The sequence below is a fragment of the Leopardus geoffroyi genome, chromosome E2 (assembly GCF_018350155.1).
Source record: "Leopardus geoffroyi isolate Oge1 chromosome E2, O.geoffroyi_Oge1_pat1.0, whole genome shotgun sequence".
Lineage (NCBI taxonomy): Eukaryota > Metazoa > Chordata > Mammalia > Carnivora > Felidae > Leopardus > Leopardus geoffroyi.
In genome coordinates this window covers 9,776,347-9,791,182 of record NC_059335.1, presented here as the reverse complement: position 1 = coordinate 9,791,182, position 14,836 = coordinate 9,776,347, and the positions used below count along the sequence as shown (strand labels likewise).

Below are 14,836 nucleotides of genomic sequence, written 5' to 3'. Positions count from 1 at the left end.
GGTTGAGAACCCTCCTTACCGGGCCCCCACCCCCACCCCAGGCGTGGCCCAATGCCCTCAACGAGGTACACGTCTCAGGATTCTGGGATTTGCCCTCTGGCCTTCCGACGTGGTGACGAGGCGGGCCCCTTGTCTGCTGCGTCTTGTGTGGACAGGAGGGGGGGCTTCACAAGTTTTTCATTTTACCAAGTCTTCGGGATATTTCTTGCAATGCTTATCCCGACTGACATGAACCCCTATTCTGCAGGGCCATCTCAGAGGGGCCTTCTATGCATGAGGTGTGATGATAAATATCAAAGGCCGCCGGGGCGCCTGGATGCCTCAGTCGATCGAGCGTCCGACTTCTGCTCAGGTCATGATCTCCCGGTCTGTGAGTTCGAGCCCCGTGTTGGACTCTGTGCTGACAGCTCTGAGCCTGGAGCCTGCTTCCGATTCTGTGTCTCCCTCTCTCTCTGCCCCTCCCCCGCACTCACTCACTCTCTCTCTCTCTCTCTGTCAAAAATAAACATTAAAAAAATTTTTTTTTCTAAATATCAAAGACTGTTAGCTCAGACAGCTAGCTCATCTAAGCGAGTTACCCAAGAACCCTTGAAAAGAATTAACAAACACCAAATTTATCTTGTAGTGGAAGCCTCAAGGCAAGTCAAAAAGCCAAAAGAAAATTGCACCAAGGCTTCTAACTGTTCCATCAGTTACCCTTTCACTCCCCCCACCCCGCCCCCCGCAGAAGAGAGAGACTTGGAACTGCATCAATGGGCTGTCTGAGATGAATTCTACCGATATTGATAAAAATAACAATGATCTGTCCCACGCTCTGCAGCCTATGCGATGCTTTTGCATTCATTTCCTCCTTTGCGTCTTAGTGCTGTTAGTCTGGCGGGGGGAGGGGGGGGAGCAGAGCGGGCCTTCTGATGCCCTCCCGCTTCACGGATGAAGACACTGAGGCTGGGGAAGGTTAGACAACCCAGTGGTGGACGGACAGGATCCCAGGTCATCCTGGGAACGTGAAAAGCGCCCCCGAGATGTAATGGGTGGGAAAGTGTCCTGTAAACTCAGATGTCTGCCCACACCACACACAAGATTAGGACATCCACGAACAGCCGAGTTTCTCGACATTATTCCTCAGGATCAGCGTTCGGTTTCCTTGACTAGGAAGTTGGGAACAATTCCCAAGTTAAAAAAAAAAAAAAAAGTGATTGTCCCCTGTTCACTATTCACCCGTGGAAGATAAAAGTTTTCTTATCTAATCCGTGCAGAATCAACCCTTAGCTGGCCACAGGAACTTTCAAAGAGTCTTCCAGGCCCTCGGGCCCAGAGGGACAGCCTTACCTTGTAGGGACGCCTGAGATTCTGGGTCTGCATACTCCTCCAGCAGCTTCACAGAGTCACTGTCCTTCCCTGAGTACAGGGACAGGGCGTCTAAGTTGTCCTCCAGTGCCTCGTTGGGCATGTCAGGGGCTGGGAGGCTGGGGTCCAGGTCCAAACCACTCAGTCCGGCATAGAGCAGGTCTCGTGCGCTGGGACCCAGATCCCGGTCGAGGGTGTCGCTGCAATGGAGTCCCTGGCTCTCGGAAAACGAAGGGAGGTGCACCTCTGGAGGAAGGGCGTCCTCATCCCCAAGGCTATACCGGTCCATGGCTCGTGACTGCCAGGTCTTGGCCAAGAGCTACTCTCCAGACAAGCAAGGCCGTGTAAGGAGTCACGGAGAGCTCTTGGTGATGTCTAATTCCTGAAAATGAACGAGGAGGAATCAAAATTATGAGATGGCAATACAGCACGGCGGATAGAGCCATGACTCGGAATTCAAACAGACCTGTCTTTGGGTCTGTTCTCTGCCACTTAACAGCCATGTGAACTTGGGCAAGTCATTTAAGCTCCACGAGCCCCAGTTTCCTCATCTGTAAACTGGGCATAAGAGTACCTCCGTCATAAGGTTGTTGTAAGGAATAAATGAAAGGATTTCCGGCAACATGGAGGACTGAACTGACCTCTTTCTCCAGCTATAAACACGAGAAATATGACAAAAGGTCATTTTGAATACACAGCCAGGCGCAAGAGACAGGTAAAACCCCATGTGCCAGCAACAATGAGAAAACGCAAAGAAAACTCGTGTAAGTTCAGGTTGGCCTGAGGGGAAAATCAGACTCAGATACCGAATCTGTTGTCCAACGTGGTGGCAACTAGTCATACATGGCTGTGAAGACTTGAAATGTGACTGGCCCAGACTAAGACACGCTGTGAGTCTAACACACACACTGGATTTGGATGACTTGGTACAAAAAAAAAAAAAAAAAAAAAGTAAGTTTAGTATGTTTCTAAATTACTACACGTTGAAATGATAATATTTTGGATACAGTGGGTCAAGCATGTTATTAAAATTACTGTCACCTGCTTCTTCTTAGTTCCTCAATGTGGCTACCAGAAAACTTGAAATCCTATATACGGCTCATATTTATATTCCTATTAAAGTGCATTACCCTGGAGGCTGGGACCTGGGGTCGTAACAGACACATGAGAAAAGAAAACAGGTCCCTGAGCTTACGGGCAGTGGAGACCTGGGCCCCTGGAAGAGCCAGGCCATCCACGGGAAAACTAAACAAAGAAAAAGAAAAAACTCTTGCCCCCAAGCCTTAGAGAAGAACCCCAAGAACTGGGAAGAAAATGGAGCAGTGAGAGACAACAGAACCTAGCCTGAGAAAAGAATAAGTCAGCGCGGGACAGAACAACCACTTTTAAAAAGAAACAAATGAAACGTCCATGAAAGACATTGAAGTTAAAAGCGCACTAGAAGGGCTAACAGATGAGACAGTGCTGAAGACAGACATAATGAACTGGCAGAGAGCAATCTGGGGAAATCCCCCCAGGATTCAGCACAGAGAGATATAGAAATGGAAACTATGAACAGGAAACTGAGAGAGCACAGATGGAGAAGCAAATGCAAAAACCTAACGATGTCCAATAGGAATCCCAAAAGGGAAGAGGAGAGAATACGGGAAACGAGCATCTTTTTTTTTTTTTTTTAAGGATTTTACTTTTAAGTAATCTCTACACCCAATGTGGGACTTGAACTCATAACCCCAAGATCAAGAGTCCCACATTCTTCCAACTGAGCCAGCCAGCCAGGCTCCCTGCGAGACACGGCATCTTGAAGAGATAATGGGAGAGGAGCTTCCAGAATCACAGGGACACAGGATCCCAGACTTCAAGATCCTAATTCTTTTTTTTTTTAATTTTCTAATGTTTTACTTATTTTTGAGAGACAGAGCTTGAGCAGGGGAGGGGCAGAGAGAGAGGGAGATACAGAATCCGAAGCAGGCTCCAGCCTCTGAGCTGTCAGCACAGAGCCCGACGCGGGGCTCGAACTCACGGACCGTGAGATCATGACCTGAGCCGAAGGTGGACACTCAACTGACCGAGCCACCCAGGCGCCCCTAAAGATCACAGTTCTTGAAGATACATGGTTAATGACCAAGCACTGCCAGGCGGAGCAGTTAGAGTAAAAATGAATTTACTCCCCAACACACAGCAGCGGAACTGCAGACCACTGAAGACAGAGAGAAAATGCTAAAAACTACCAGAAGGGAGGCAGACAGTCTACAAAGGGGGATGATGACTAGCCTGATGGAAGACTTCTCAGAGGAGGCTAGGAGACAAGGAATGACACCGCCAGCAGACGAAGGAAGGGTGAGAGCCGGCACAGAACTCAACACCCAGGAAAACTAGCTTTCGAGCGGGAGCAACACAGACTTTTCCCGGCAAGGCACTGCTCATAGACCTTGGCTCAACGACGAATACAGGCTTTGAACCGTTTGGAAAAGACAACGATTTACTTTGTACTTTAAGTATGCACACCAAGAAAAAAAAAATCTCAGCATAACTACCAAAAGAAAAACAATAAACTATGTAACATCTCAACAACTGGAATTTACCCCACTCAAAAAGAGACAAAAAAATTAAAAAAGACTCAAGTTACTAAAATTAGAATTCAGAACAAAGATAGAAAGGATTATAAAAGATTACTATGTCAACAAATTAGGTAAATTAGAGAAAAATGGACAAGTTCCTAGAAAGACACAAATTATCAAACTGAGTCAAGAGGAAACAGACTATCTGCATAGCCCTGTGACAAATAAAAAGACTGAGTTAGCAATTTAAAAACTTCCCACCCGTACTACCACAGAAACAATGAAAAAGTCAACTTTACCGGAACTCTGGAAAGTGGTCAAAAGTTCACAGCAACCAAAGGAACCCTCAGCAAGTCAAAGGTGAATGAAACTTGGTGGGAGGGCCCTGTGGCATTTGAACCGACTCCTGTCCTATCCCCCATTCCCCGGCTCAGCAGTGATTTTGAAGGCACGTTCTGGTGTGGGCTCCTGGTGCAGAAGGGGGCAGAGATGACCTTGTTCTCAAACAGCTGAGGTTGTCTGTCTTGACCTGTCGGATGGCTCCTGAAGGGCTAACACAAAGGTCTTGCCTTGATTTTGCCTAACTTGGAACTTTCTGAGAGCAGAGAACAGCCACGGGGATGGCATTTGTTAAAAACATCAAAGGCATTATGGTATGGAAACTGATATAACAGCGTGTGTTAATTATACTTCAATAAAAAGATACTCAACAATAGAAAAATTAGGGGCGCCTGGGTGGCTCAGTCAGTTAAGCGTCTAATCTCAGCTCCGGTCATGATGTCACGGTTCGTGGGTTCAAGGCCATGTCGGGCTCTGTGCTGACAGCTTGGAGCCTGGAGCCTGGAGCCTGCTTCGGAGTCTATGTCTGCCTCTGGCTCTCTCTGCCCCTCCCCCGCTCGTGCACACACACTCTCTCTCTCTCAAAAAAACCTAAACCTTAAAAAAATAAAAATAAAAAGACAAAACAAAGGCAATGAACCAGGTGCTACAACCCCAGAGCAAAGGATATTAATTGGGGCCAACAGACATGTCACTGAAAGCCGGGGAAGAAGAGCCGGACAGTGAGAGCGAGAGGCTCTGGAGAGAGTAAGGGCTCTGAAAAGCTTCCATGCTGGCAGTTCCTTACAAAGCTAAACATCATCTCACCATCCAATCCAGCCATCATACCCCTTGGTATCTATCCCCAGTGAGCTGGAAATTTATGTCCACACAAATGTTTATAGCAGCTTTATTCATAACTGCCAACAACTAGAAGCAACCACAACGTCCCTCAATGGGAGAATGGATAACCCAACTACGGTACCTGCGTACAATGGAATGTTATCCGGTGATAAAAAGCGAGGAGCTATCAAGCCACAAGAGGACATGGAGGAAACTTACATGTGTGTTGCTAAGTGAAAAAAGTTGGCCTGAAAACACTACAGATTTTGATTCCAACCATACGTCATTCTGGAAAAGGAAAAACTGTAGAGACGCTAAAAGGTTGGAGGTTGCCAGGGCTCCAGGGGAGGGAGGAGGGATGAATAGGTAACGCACAGGAGGGACTTGGAGGGGACTGAAACTATTCTGCATGATGCTGTCATGGTAGGCACATGACATTTTGCATTAGCCCAAACCCACGAAACTACACAGCACAAAGAATGAATCCTAATGTAAACTGTGGACTCTAGGAAACCAACACTGAAATAAAATTTTAAAAATGAAAACCTTCCACGTATTTGAAGGAATCTAGAAGACCACGTGCCCAGGGCAGGCACCTGCTCAGAAAACACTCGTGAAGGCTCTAAGCTCTCACCTCTGGCTGACCTTCGGTCTGTGAAAGCAGGAAGAGGGGGAAGGCAGAGATGTAAACTCCTGCTGAGAACCAACAGGGTGTCCCAACACCCACCCAGAGCCCAACTGCCAAGACGAGGAGATATGTTGGGGTTCCAGGCATTTAAGGAAATCCCTGCCGAATCACTAGCTGACCGCAAGCTTAACAGAACAGAGAATTCCCCTGACCGCACACGACAAAGAATACAGTCTACAAACAGAGTCTGCAAAAGTCACTATCCAGACATTACAACCCACAAGCAGAAACCACACACTCTGGGGTAGGGGAAGGAGAACCGGATTCCGAGAATCACTGCATTATAATATGCAAAAATGTCCATTTTCTCAACAAAAAATGACAAGGCAGGCAAACAAAGTATGGCTCAACGAGAGGGCCGACCGTTTCGCACAAACGATGGAATCAAACCACATGAGGCCTTTAATGGCCGCTGCTTTCACTAAGAACGGTGTCTTCAAGGTTAATCCACGCCACAGCACGCACCATTACTTCATTACTTTTTATGGACAAATAACATTTCGCCGTCTGCATATTGCACATCTTCGTCATCCATTCATCTGCTGGTGATGGGCATTTGGCTTGTGTCCGGTTTGGGCTATGATGAACAATTCTGCCCTCACCTAGACATTTAATAAACGCTTGAGGACTCACCGATAACGTACCTGGTGGATCCTAGAGTAACCGGAGTTTGGGCCTAGATTCCTAGGCTACTGGTTGCTACGGTGTTTAACCTTTCCACGTTGAAAGGGAACAGAACAGCTGGGCCCACAACATCTGCATTTCCCATTTCGCATCTACCTGTGTGTCTGTAGCCAGCCTACTGGGGGGGACTCAGAAGTCGAACACAGGCCCACAATCCTGTACTACAACTCTGAGGCCCAAGTGAGTCCTAGGGTTCAGAATTCGGAGTAAATCGATGCAAATGCCGTATTTTAAGTAACCTTCAGTGGGTCTGGGGCAGCACCTGGTAACCAAATCATTGTTTCTGCACTGACACCTCTGACTATTCAGAGTAAACGGAATAAATACCGTGAGTTCAGGCTCGCCCATTAAATGAGGTCTGCGACACCGTGGCACCGTTAGAGCTTTTCGGGTTTCTAAACCGCAAAGCAGGCGGTGTGGACCATAGAGACTTATGTTCTGAGGCACAATGAATTTCTCTGCCAGTTCTAAAGTTTCTCGTATGGTGCTGCGATAAACTGTCTGTGGTGCTCCGAGGGGGAAAGAAGCCGTCGCTTTTTTTCATATTCTGATAATAAAAACCAGCTAATTCAATAGGAAGCATCGTTTGAAAGGAAACGAAACAATATTTAATGAAATGAGATATTAAGCCCTTTCTCCTTCTCAGGTATCACACCGAGAGCTTCCTGTGCGTCCATTCACTCGCTTCTGTCTACAACCCAGAGGTTGGTGCTCTATCATTTCCATTTTACAAAGAAGGAAATGGACTCTGAGACGCTAAGGGATTTGTCACAAGTCACATGCCTGACAAGGAGTTGGGCCGGACCTTAAACCCAGGTAATCGGACTTTAGGGCTCATGTTTTTACCCGGTACACAATACTAACTTGCTATCAATTAAACCGTAGACTGCGCTGAACCGATTAATCTAGAAAGCACAAGAGGTGCCGGATGGGGGCAGAATTCCCCCCATGCCAAATCACCTGCTTTCCAACACCCGCCCGTGGTCCACAGAAAAGACTGGTCTCACTACCACTTCGGCCAGGCAAGCCCTGAGTCCAAAAGCCACGTTTTTACATTTACAACCTTTTCCAGTTAGTAAAGCAAGCCCCCCTCCCCTCAGCCAATATTGAACTTGTTCTTGTTCTGCCAACAGATAAATTTGATTCGACAAGTTTTAGCACCTTCTACGTACAGAGCTGCCCGCTAATCCCCGTGGGGAGGGCTTGTGGTCCCCTGGAACCTTGCAGGCATTCCCAATTCTTTCCACGAATTTTATAATTTTGTGTTTTCATTTGGAGAATGACCCAAAAGAAGAAAACCAGTCTATGCGGATTACTGGTTTACTGCCTTATAATACAGTACTAGCGTTTGGTTTCAATGCCCGGGGTATGATTATAATTGCACTGACGCCAAAAAGGACGATTTTGGGGCGCCTGGGTGGCGCAGTCGGTTAAGCGTCCGACTTCAGCTCAGGTCACGATCTCGCGGTCCGTGAGTTCGAGCCCCGCGTCGGGCTCTGGGCTGATGGCTCAGAGCCTGAAGCCTGTTTCCGATTCTGTGTCTCCCTCTCTCTCTGCCCCTCCCCCGTTCATGCTCTGTCTCTCTCTGTCCCAAAAATAAATAAACGTTGAAAAAAAAAAAAACATTAAAAAAAACAAAAAGGACGATTTTAATTGCCACAGGCTAACGAGAAGAGGATAGATTCCGCTCGTGTTTATGCCTTTGGGGTCACCTCAAAGCCAAAACACATGGTGGTACAGACGCAGGCCTGGCTGCAGTTCAAACTGAGGAAAAGGGACGGGAGAGCTGAGCCGTCTCAGGGTCTGCTAAACCCACAGGGGCCCAGGGCAACCGTTGGTTTCAAGGAAGCTATTAGGTTTCAGCAAAATGGCACCTCTCCCATTAAACTAACATTTGTAATTGGAATTACACCGGTTTGGCTGCATTTGTTTACGTTTAATTTGCAAACTGATTTTGGCTTTACGGCGGCACAAAAACCGTAAGCTTTAGAAATATACGCCTTGCTTATTTGATCGTCATCGGTGCCTTGTTCAATGGTTTGCAAAACAATTGAAGCCGGCAGTAGGGATCCAAAGCAATTTTCATGTTTTTCTTTTCCTAAAAAGGCGTGTCATTCCATGACGGGTAGGAGCAGGAGGAGACAGGGAGTCTCCTGTGAAATGCTACAGCCTCTTGGGAAATTAATCTGCCACAGGTTCTCGCCTGCAGCAACACGGACACCATCGGGTAAATAACATCTACTGTGGCACTGTCTGGATGGTAAGGAGGGAACAATCTAAACACTTATTGGTTCCCCAAAAGGTTTATTTAGCCTGTAGCTAATCTGAGTATTTTCTATTGGTTATCAAGTCGAAAAATCTGTCCGACTTCTTTTGGATAGGGCATCGCTGTCCAAAAGAAGTTTCTGTGCTGAGGGAAATGTTCTAAGTCTGCACTGTCCAACGACAGCCCCTAGCCACAAAGCGGCTAATGAGCGCCTAGAGAGTGCAGGATGAGCAACTGAGGCACGAAATTATTTATTTTATTTCCATTTCGTTAAATTGAAATGAGCATAGTTACAAGTGCCTAGCAGCTACCAACCACACTGGAACTCACTGCAGATCTCGAGATTTCTCATAGAAGTGAGGCTTTCTTTCAACTTCTATTGAAAAATCTCAAGGGGCGCCTGGGTGGCTCAGCAGGTTAAGTGCCGACATCGGCTCAGGTCACGATGTCACGGTTTGTGCGTTCAAGCCCTGGGTCGGGCTCTGCTCTGATGGCACAGCCTGCTTGAGATTCTCCCTCTCTCTCTGCCCCTCCCCTGCCCGCACTCTCTTTGTCTCTCTCTCAAGAAACAAAATCGCTCACATCCTCCCACCTCACTCGTTTATATCCCCTGGTCTATATGCCCTGGAGACCTCTTTCTTTATGACCCTGATTTATGCAACTTCTCTTTGCTCCGCTTTACCAAATGAAACCGTTCAAAAGCCTAAACGGCTCCTCCCAGCATGACGAGTCTGAGATGATTTCTCCCTCCTTCCGAACTCCATGAGCGCTTGTCTGGCATTCCACTTAATACTTACCCCAGATGGCCCCGGAATTTAATTATCTTTCAAGTTCTTCTATTTTCCCCAGACTGCAAGCTCTGGGACGGCTGTGCCTCTGCCTTCTGTGTGAACACTTCTCACAGCATCTTGCCTGGCACAGAACTAACTCTGATCAAAGAAAGCTCTCAGCATCCCTTTCACTGGTGAGTGACAAGATTCCACTGCGGGCCTTTTTTTTTTTCTTTTCTTCCCCCCCCCAAACACCACGTTCTCCTTTCCCTCTCTGCATGAATGCTAGCGGGGAGAGAGTGATCACATCTGAGTTAAGATCAGACCCTTGGAAGCCGGAAAATAAGAGAGACTGAGACCCAGCTATGCAAATTCTTTCCTCGTTTCCCCACTCCAGACGTTATCTGAACTGTAGGCCTGTTTTGTTTGGCCTGCACGGTGTTTTTCAAAATTGGGTCAGTCACCGGGGCGCCTGGGTGGCTCAGTCGGTTGAGCGACCGACCTCCGCTCAGGTCACGATCTTGCAGTTTTGGGGCTCAAGTCCCGCGTTTGGCTCCGTGCTGACAGCTCAGAGCCTGGAGCCTGCTTCGGATTCTGTGTCGCTCTCTGTCCCTCCCTGGCTCCTGCTCTCTGTCTCTCTCTCTCAAAAGTAAATAAATAAGCATTAAAAAAAAACTGGGTCACCAACATTTTTCTTAATGGGGAGATTTCAACCAAGTATATTAATTTCTGACTTCTCTTGAAAATTATTAAGATTTTGCATTTCCTGATGGCTATCAAAAGAGAGAGGTGAGGGACGACTGCCGTCTCTGGAGAGAGCCATGGCCCTCCAGCTCCTAGGCCTCACTTTCTTCCTGCCTCACCCCTGTAATAATGATCATTATAGTAACAACAGCAGCAAACACTTACGGAGGCTCTATCATATGCCAGGCACAATTGGAATCACTTATAGATCATACAATTCCCACAACAGCAACTTGCCCAAAATCAAGGTTAGAATTCAACCCTGGGGGGTAGTCTGACCTCAAAGCCCTCACCTACGACCACACTGGAGACCGGGATTCCTGGTCTCTCGCTCATTAAAAGAGTAGATTTAAAGCTTACATACGATACGGAAGAGAACGAAGACGTGGAAGAATCAAGACGGCTAGGACTATGCTTTCCAGGAAATTTTCTTACATAGAATTAACTAAGGGAGGAAAAGAGACATTAAAGTTTCTCATTCCAAAAGCTGATCCCAGCGTAAAATGCAAATGAGCATTAACATCTACAACAGCGGGGGCGCCTGGGTGGCTCAGTCGGTTAAGTGTCTGACTTTGGTTCAGGTCATGATCTCACGGGTTCATGGTTCTGTGCTGACAGGTCAGAGCCTAGAACCTGCTTTGGATTCTGTGTTTGTTTCCCTCTCTGCCCCTCCCCCACGCACCCTCTGTCTCTCTCCCTCTCTCTCAAAAATAAACATTAAAAAAAAAATGTAGGGGCGCCTGGGTGGCGCAGTCGGTTAGGCGTCCGACTTCAGCCAGGTCACGATCTCGCGGTCCGTGAGTTCGAGCCCCGCGTCGGGCTCTGGGCTGATGGCTCAGAGCCTGGAGCCTGTTTCCGATTCTGTGTCTCCCTCTCTCTCTCTGCCCCTCCCCCGTTCATGCTCTGTCTCTCTCTGTCCCAAAAATAAATAAACGTTGAAAAAAAAAAAAAATTAAAAAAAAAAATGTAAAAAAAACACATCTACAACAGCCTTTTCAAAGTGAGGTGGATGGGGGTGGGGAACCCTGGGGTCCTCAGGAATCTTTCAGGGAGTCTTCGAGGTCCAAACTATCTTCATAATAACATTCAGACATTATCTGCCTTTTTAATTCTCGGTGAAACCCTCCGGAAGCTACAGGATATATCTGCAGAGGCTGAATGCAGAAGCAAATATATGAGATTCCAGATGACTCGAAAAAGGTAAAACAATGCCTACTATCCTCACTAAATCTTGTTTTCTGAAATGCAGTCTTTAAAAAGTCAATTTTGTTAATATATAACGAGTTTACTACTGTTACTTTTAAATGAGTATCTTTAAAGTTTATTTGACTTTTTTTTTTTAACTTTTTAATGTTTATTTACTTTGGGGAGAGAGAGAGAGAGAGACAGAGCACGAGTGGGGGAAGGGCAGAGAGAGAAGGAGACACAGAACCCGAAGCAGGCTCCAGGCTCTGAGCTGCCAGCACAGAGCCCGACGCGGGGCTCGAACTCACAAACTGTGAGATCATGACCTGAGCCGAAGTCAGCCGCTTAACCGACCGAGCCACCCGGGAGCCACTGAGGCTTATTTGACTTACAACACAGCAAATGTCAGCATATATAGTTCACACGCACCAACTCTTGAATCTTCAATAATTTTACAAGATCAAAAAGTCGGAGAACTGTGGCTCTCAGGAGGAAGAAAAGTCTTGCAGGTACACACATACCCACGCGGGTGTGCATCTGTGCATGTGTGTCTAACACAGGAAGGAACCCTGAATCAAATAGTCCAAACTGGTGGCCGGCCACCATGTTTTATAAGCGCTCCATGCTGTCTTTGAATACCGATTAAATTCACTGTCACCATTTAAAGATCAAAAAGTTTCACACAGGTCAGTGTTCTGGTCTCATCTCAAAAAACAAACAAACAAACTTCCACTTGGTCATTTCCACTGGCGGGGATCACTCAGAGGGGGCCCACGATCTTTGGTTCACCTGCAGGCCTTTACCTGCCTGTTCCCTGGAGGTATCTGAGTTGCTACCCTGAACCAGAAGGAGGGAAAAAGCATTTTTGCAATAAACAATGAAACATAGATCAACGTAATAATGTCTGCCTTCCTCCAGAGACGTCAACAGGCACAACAAATAACCTCTTCCTCATCTGACTTCCCAAAGCAGCAACTTGTAATGGTTTCCCTGTGGGTACAGAGACTCTCGGATCAATTCGAAACCCTTCTGAGAAAGAAGGGAATCCATCTGACAAAGTAGGTATCTTTGGAACAAGGGCAAAAGGGAAAAGACTCACCAGAAGAGCAAAGGAGTGACTCTCCAGGGAACAGGAGGGCCCGGTTCAGGCCCCACAGGGAGGGGATTCAGATGACCGTCAGACCACTGGATATTTCCTCCTGGAACTCTGAGTAGTAAATTCAGGACACTCATCCAACTTCTTTTGCCCTGGAAGCAGGGGGTAGAGAGGAAGAAGGGGCATTCAGATGTTGGGTCCCCAAAGAAGCAAGCACACAGGTGTAAAGTTGGGCAAGATGGGCAATTTTTGGAAGGAGGAAGAAAGCAATACTAAACCAGGGAGATCTAGATGGGAAAGGGGCTTTTGTTTTAAGGGAAAGTTAATTTGTCTTCCTTGCCTTATTTTCTTTCCTCGGGAAGGGACCTGGAAGGGTTTGCTGGGAAAAGCCTAACTGGGGTAGAACTGGGGATGAAAAGGGATTTTTTGCCGGAGAGTTGGGAAAGAGGGTTGGAAAAACAAATTATTAGGTGAAAGAGAAACTGGCCGAACTGAGTTGGTTTGTTATCAGTGGAAAGATACTACAAAAGGGGGGGGGCTCTTGGTGGGAAGAAACAATTTTTGCTGGAAAGTTACCCTGGATGGAGGAAAAACTGGGGGAAAGATATACAATATATGTATTTTATAATACATATATATATAGATTTTCTTGCTAGAGGAAGTGCCTAAAAGGACGGCGAGGGGTATAAATCAAAGAAGAGAGGAAAGATTTTTGGGTTTTGCTGGGAGATCCTAAAAAAAAAAAAACCACGCCAATCTGGGTCCCCTATTCCAGAGGCATGGGGATTTTTAGCAGGAGGCCTGGAAGCGAGGGCGAATGCAAGGCCGCGGTGCAAAAACCGCGGAGAGATCGGGTAGGGCCCGAGGCACGAGCTGGGGAGCTGCCAGGGGGCAGTTGGGGCCTGGGGGGCGGGGGAGGAAAAAACAAGGGGATGCAGCGGGCCGGGGGCCCCTGAGGAGAGTATTCTCCAAGGGGGAAGCGGCGGCGGGGGTGCAGCGGGGCCCGGAGCTGTTGGGATGCAGAAGGTGCGTGCGTGATGCGGGGTGAGGGGCGCCCGCCGCGCCTGCTGCGGACCCTCGAAAGGGCGAGGGGCCCCCTAAAAAACAAACATATACACAAATTAGATATTAAAAGAGGGGAGGGGTTGAAAAGTGAGGAGGGGCAGGGAGGGGGGGTAGGGAGGAAAGGGAGGGGGCAGGGGCAGCAGCAACCGGGTTTTACCCGCCCCCGGGGGCTCGCGCGCCGGCCTCGCGCCTCGCGGGCCTCCCAGCGGCCCCCTGCCTCCCTCGCGCCGCCCGCCGACCCGGCGCGCACGCGCAGCCGGGACCGCCCCCGGAGCGGCCCGCTGACCCGCGGCGCGGGCGCGCGGGCGTGGCTGCGGGTCGCTTCACGACGCCCAGGGCCGCCTCGCGCGCGCCTCGCGCCGCCCGGGCTCCCGGCGCGTGCCGCCCGGCGGCGAAGTCGCGGCGGCTATTCGGCCTCCGCTGAGGGGCGGGGCCACGCACGGGGGGGCGGGGCCTGGCGCGGTCAAGGGACCCGCGGCGGGCGGGAAAGGAGGCGGTTGGTCGCCATTTTGCGAGGAGGGCCGTTGAGGGCGGGAGGGCGTGAAGGCGGAGCCCGGGAAGGGGCCGCGGGGGGAGGGGCCGGCCCCCCAGTAGCCGCTTACAGAGGCCGAGAGCCCCGCGGCCCCGGCCATTGTCCCTGGAGGGCGGCGTTAGAACGCGGCGGCGAGGGACTCCCGGCTCCCTGGGGCCCGCTCCGAGCTTCGGTGTCCCGCGATGGGTGCTGCGAGAGCGGGACCCGCCCTGGCAGGGTCGTGGGGCCCAGCGAGGCAGCCCCGCGTGTCCCCGAGGCCGCCGAGGCGCGCGCGGAAGCCACGGAGACCTGCCCCTCCGGGGCTTCGGAAGGTGCGGGGCTGCCCTTCCTTGTTGTGTTGGCGCCGAGCCGTCTGTGGGTCTGGCTCCGTGCTGAGCCGCGTGGATGGAGGAACGGAGACGGGAGGAGAGCGGTGGCCCAGGGTGCTGACTGTTCAAGGCGTTTGGACCCCGGAACGACGGAACCGGGGAGGTCTTATCTTAGAAAGTGAGCGCTGAACTTCTATGGAGACAGAGAGTAACTGCGCGGTGCCTGGGGGTGGGGAGGGGGCACGACTGTGCATGAGCTCGAGCGGGGTCTGATTGGGGTGATGGAAACATTCAGCAAGTCGAGTTACAGCGATGGTTGCGCAAGGTGGCGAATTCACTAAAAATCTTTGGCTTGAACGCTTACGGCGAGTGACTTCCGTGTAAATTACCCCAGTAAAGCTTTGTTGATTTTATTTTATTTTATTATTATTT

At 49.2% G+C, this 14,836-nt stretch overlaps 1 protein-coding gene across 1 annotated transcript in view; it reads right to left on the bottom strand.

The window, feature by feature from the left end:
- ZNF541 (zinc finger protein 541) overlaps window positions 1–13,666 on the bottom strand; it is a 43,291-nt gene extending 29,625 nt beyond the window's left edge. Inside the window, exons 1-2 of the mRNA XM_045441886.1 lie at window positions 12,503–13,666; window positions 1,330–1,729 (exon numbers count right to left, since the gene is read on the bottom strand). Coding sequence (XP_045297842.1) covers window positions 1,330–1,636 — 307 coding nt within the window. The 5' untranslated portion in view covers window positions 1,637–1,729; window positions 12,503–13,666. The remainder of the gene's footprint in view (window positions 1–1,329; window positions 1,730–12,502) is intronic.
- Between the last annotated feature and the right edge of the window lie 1,170 nt (window positions 13,667–14,836).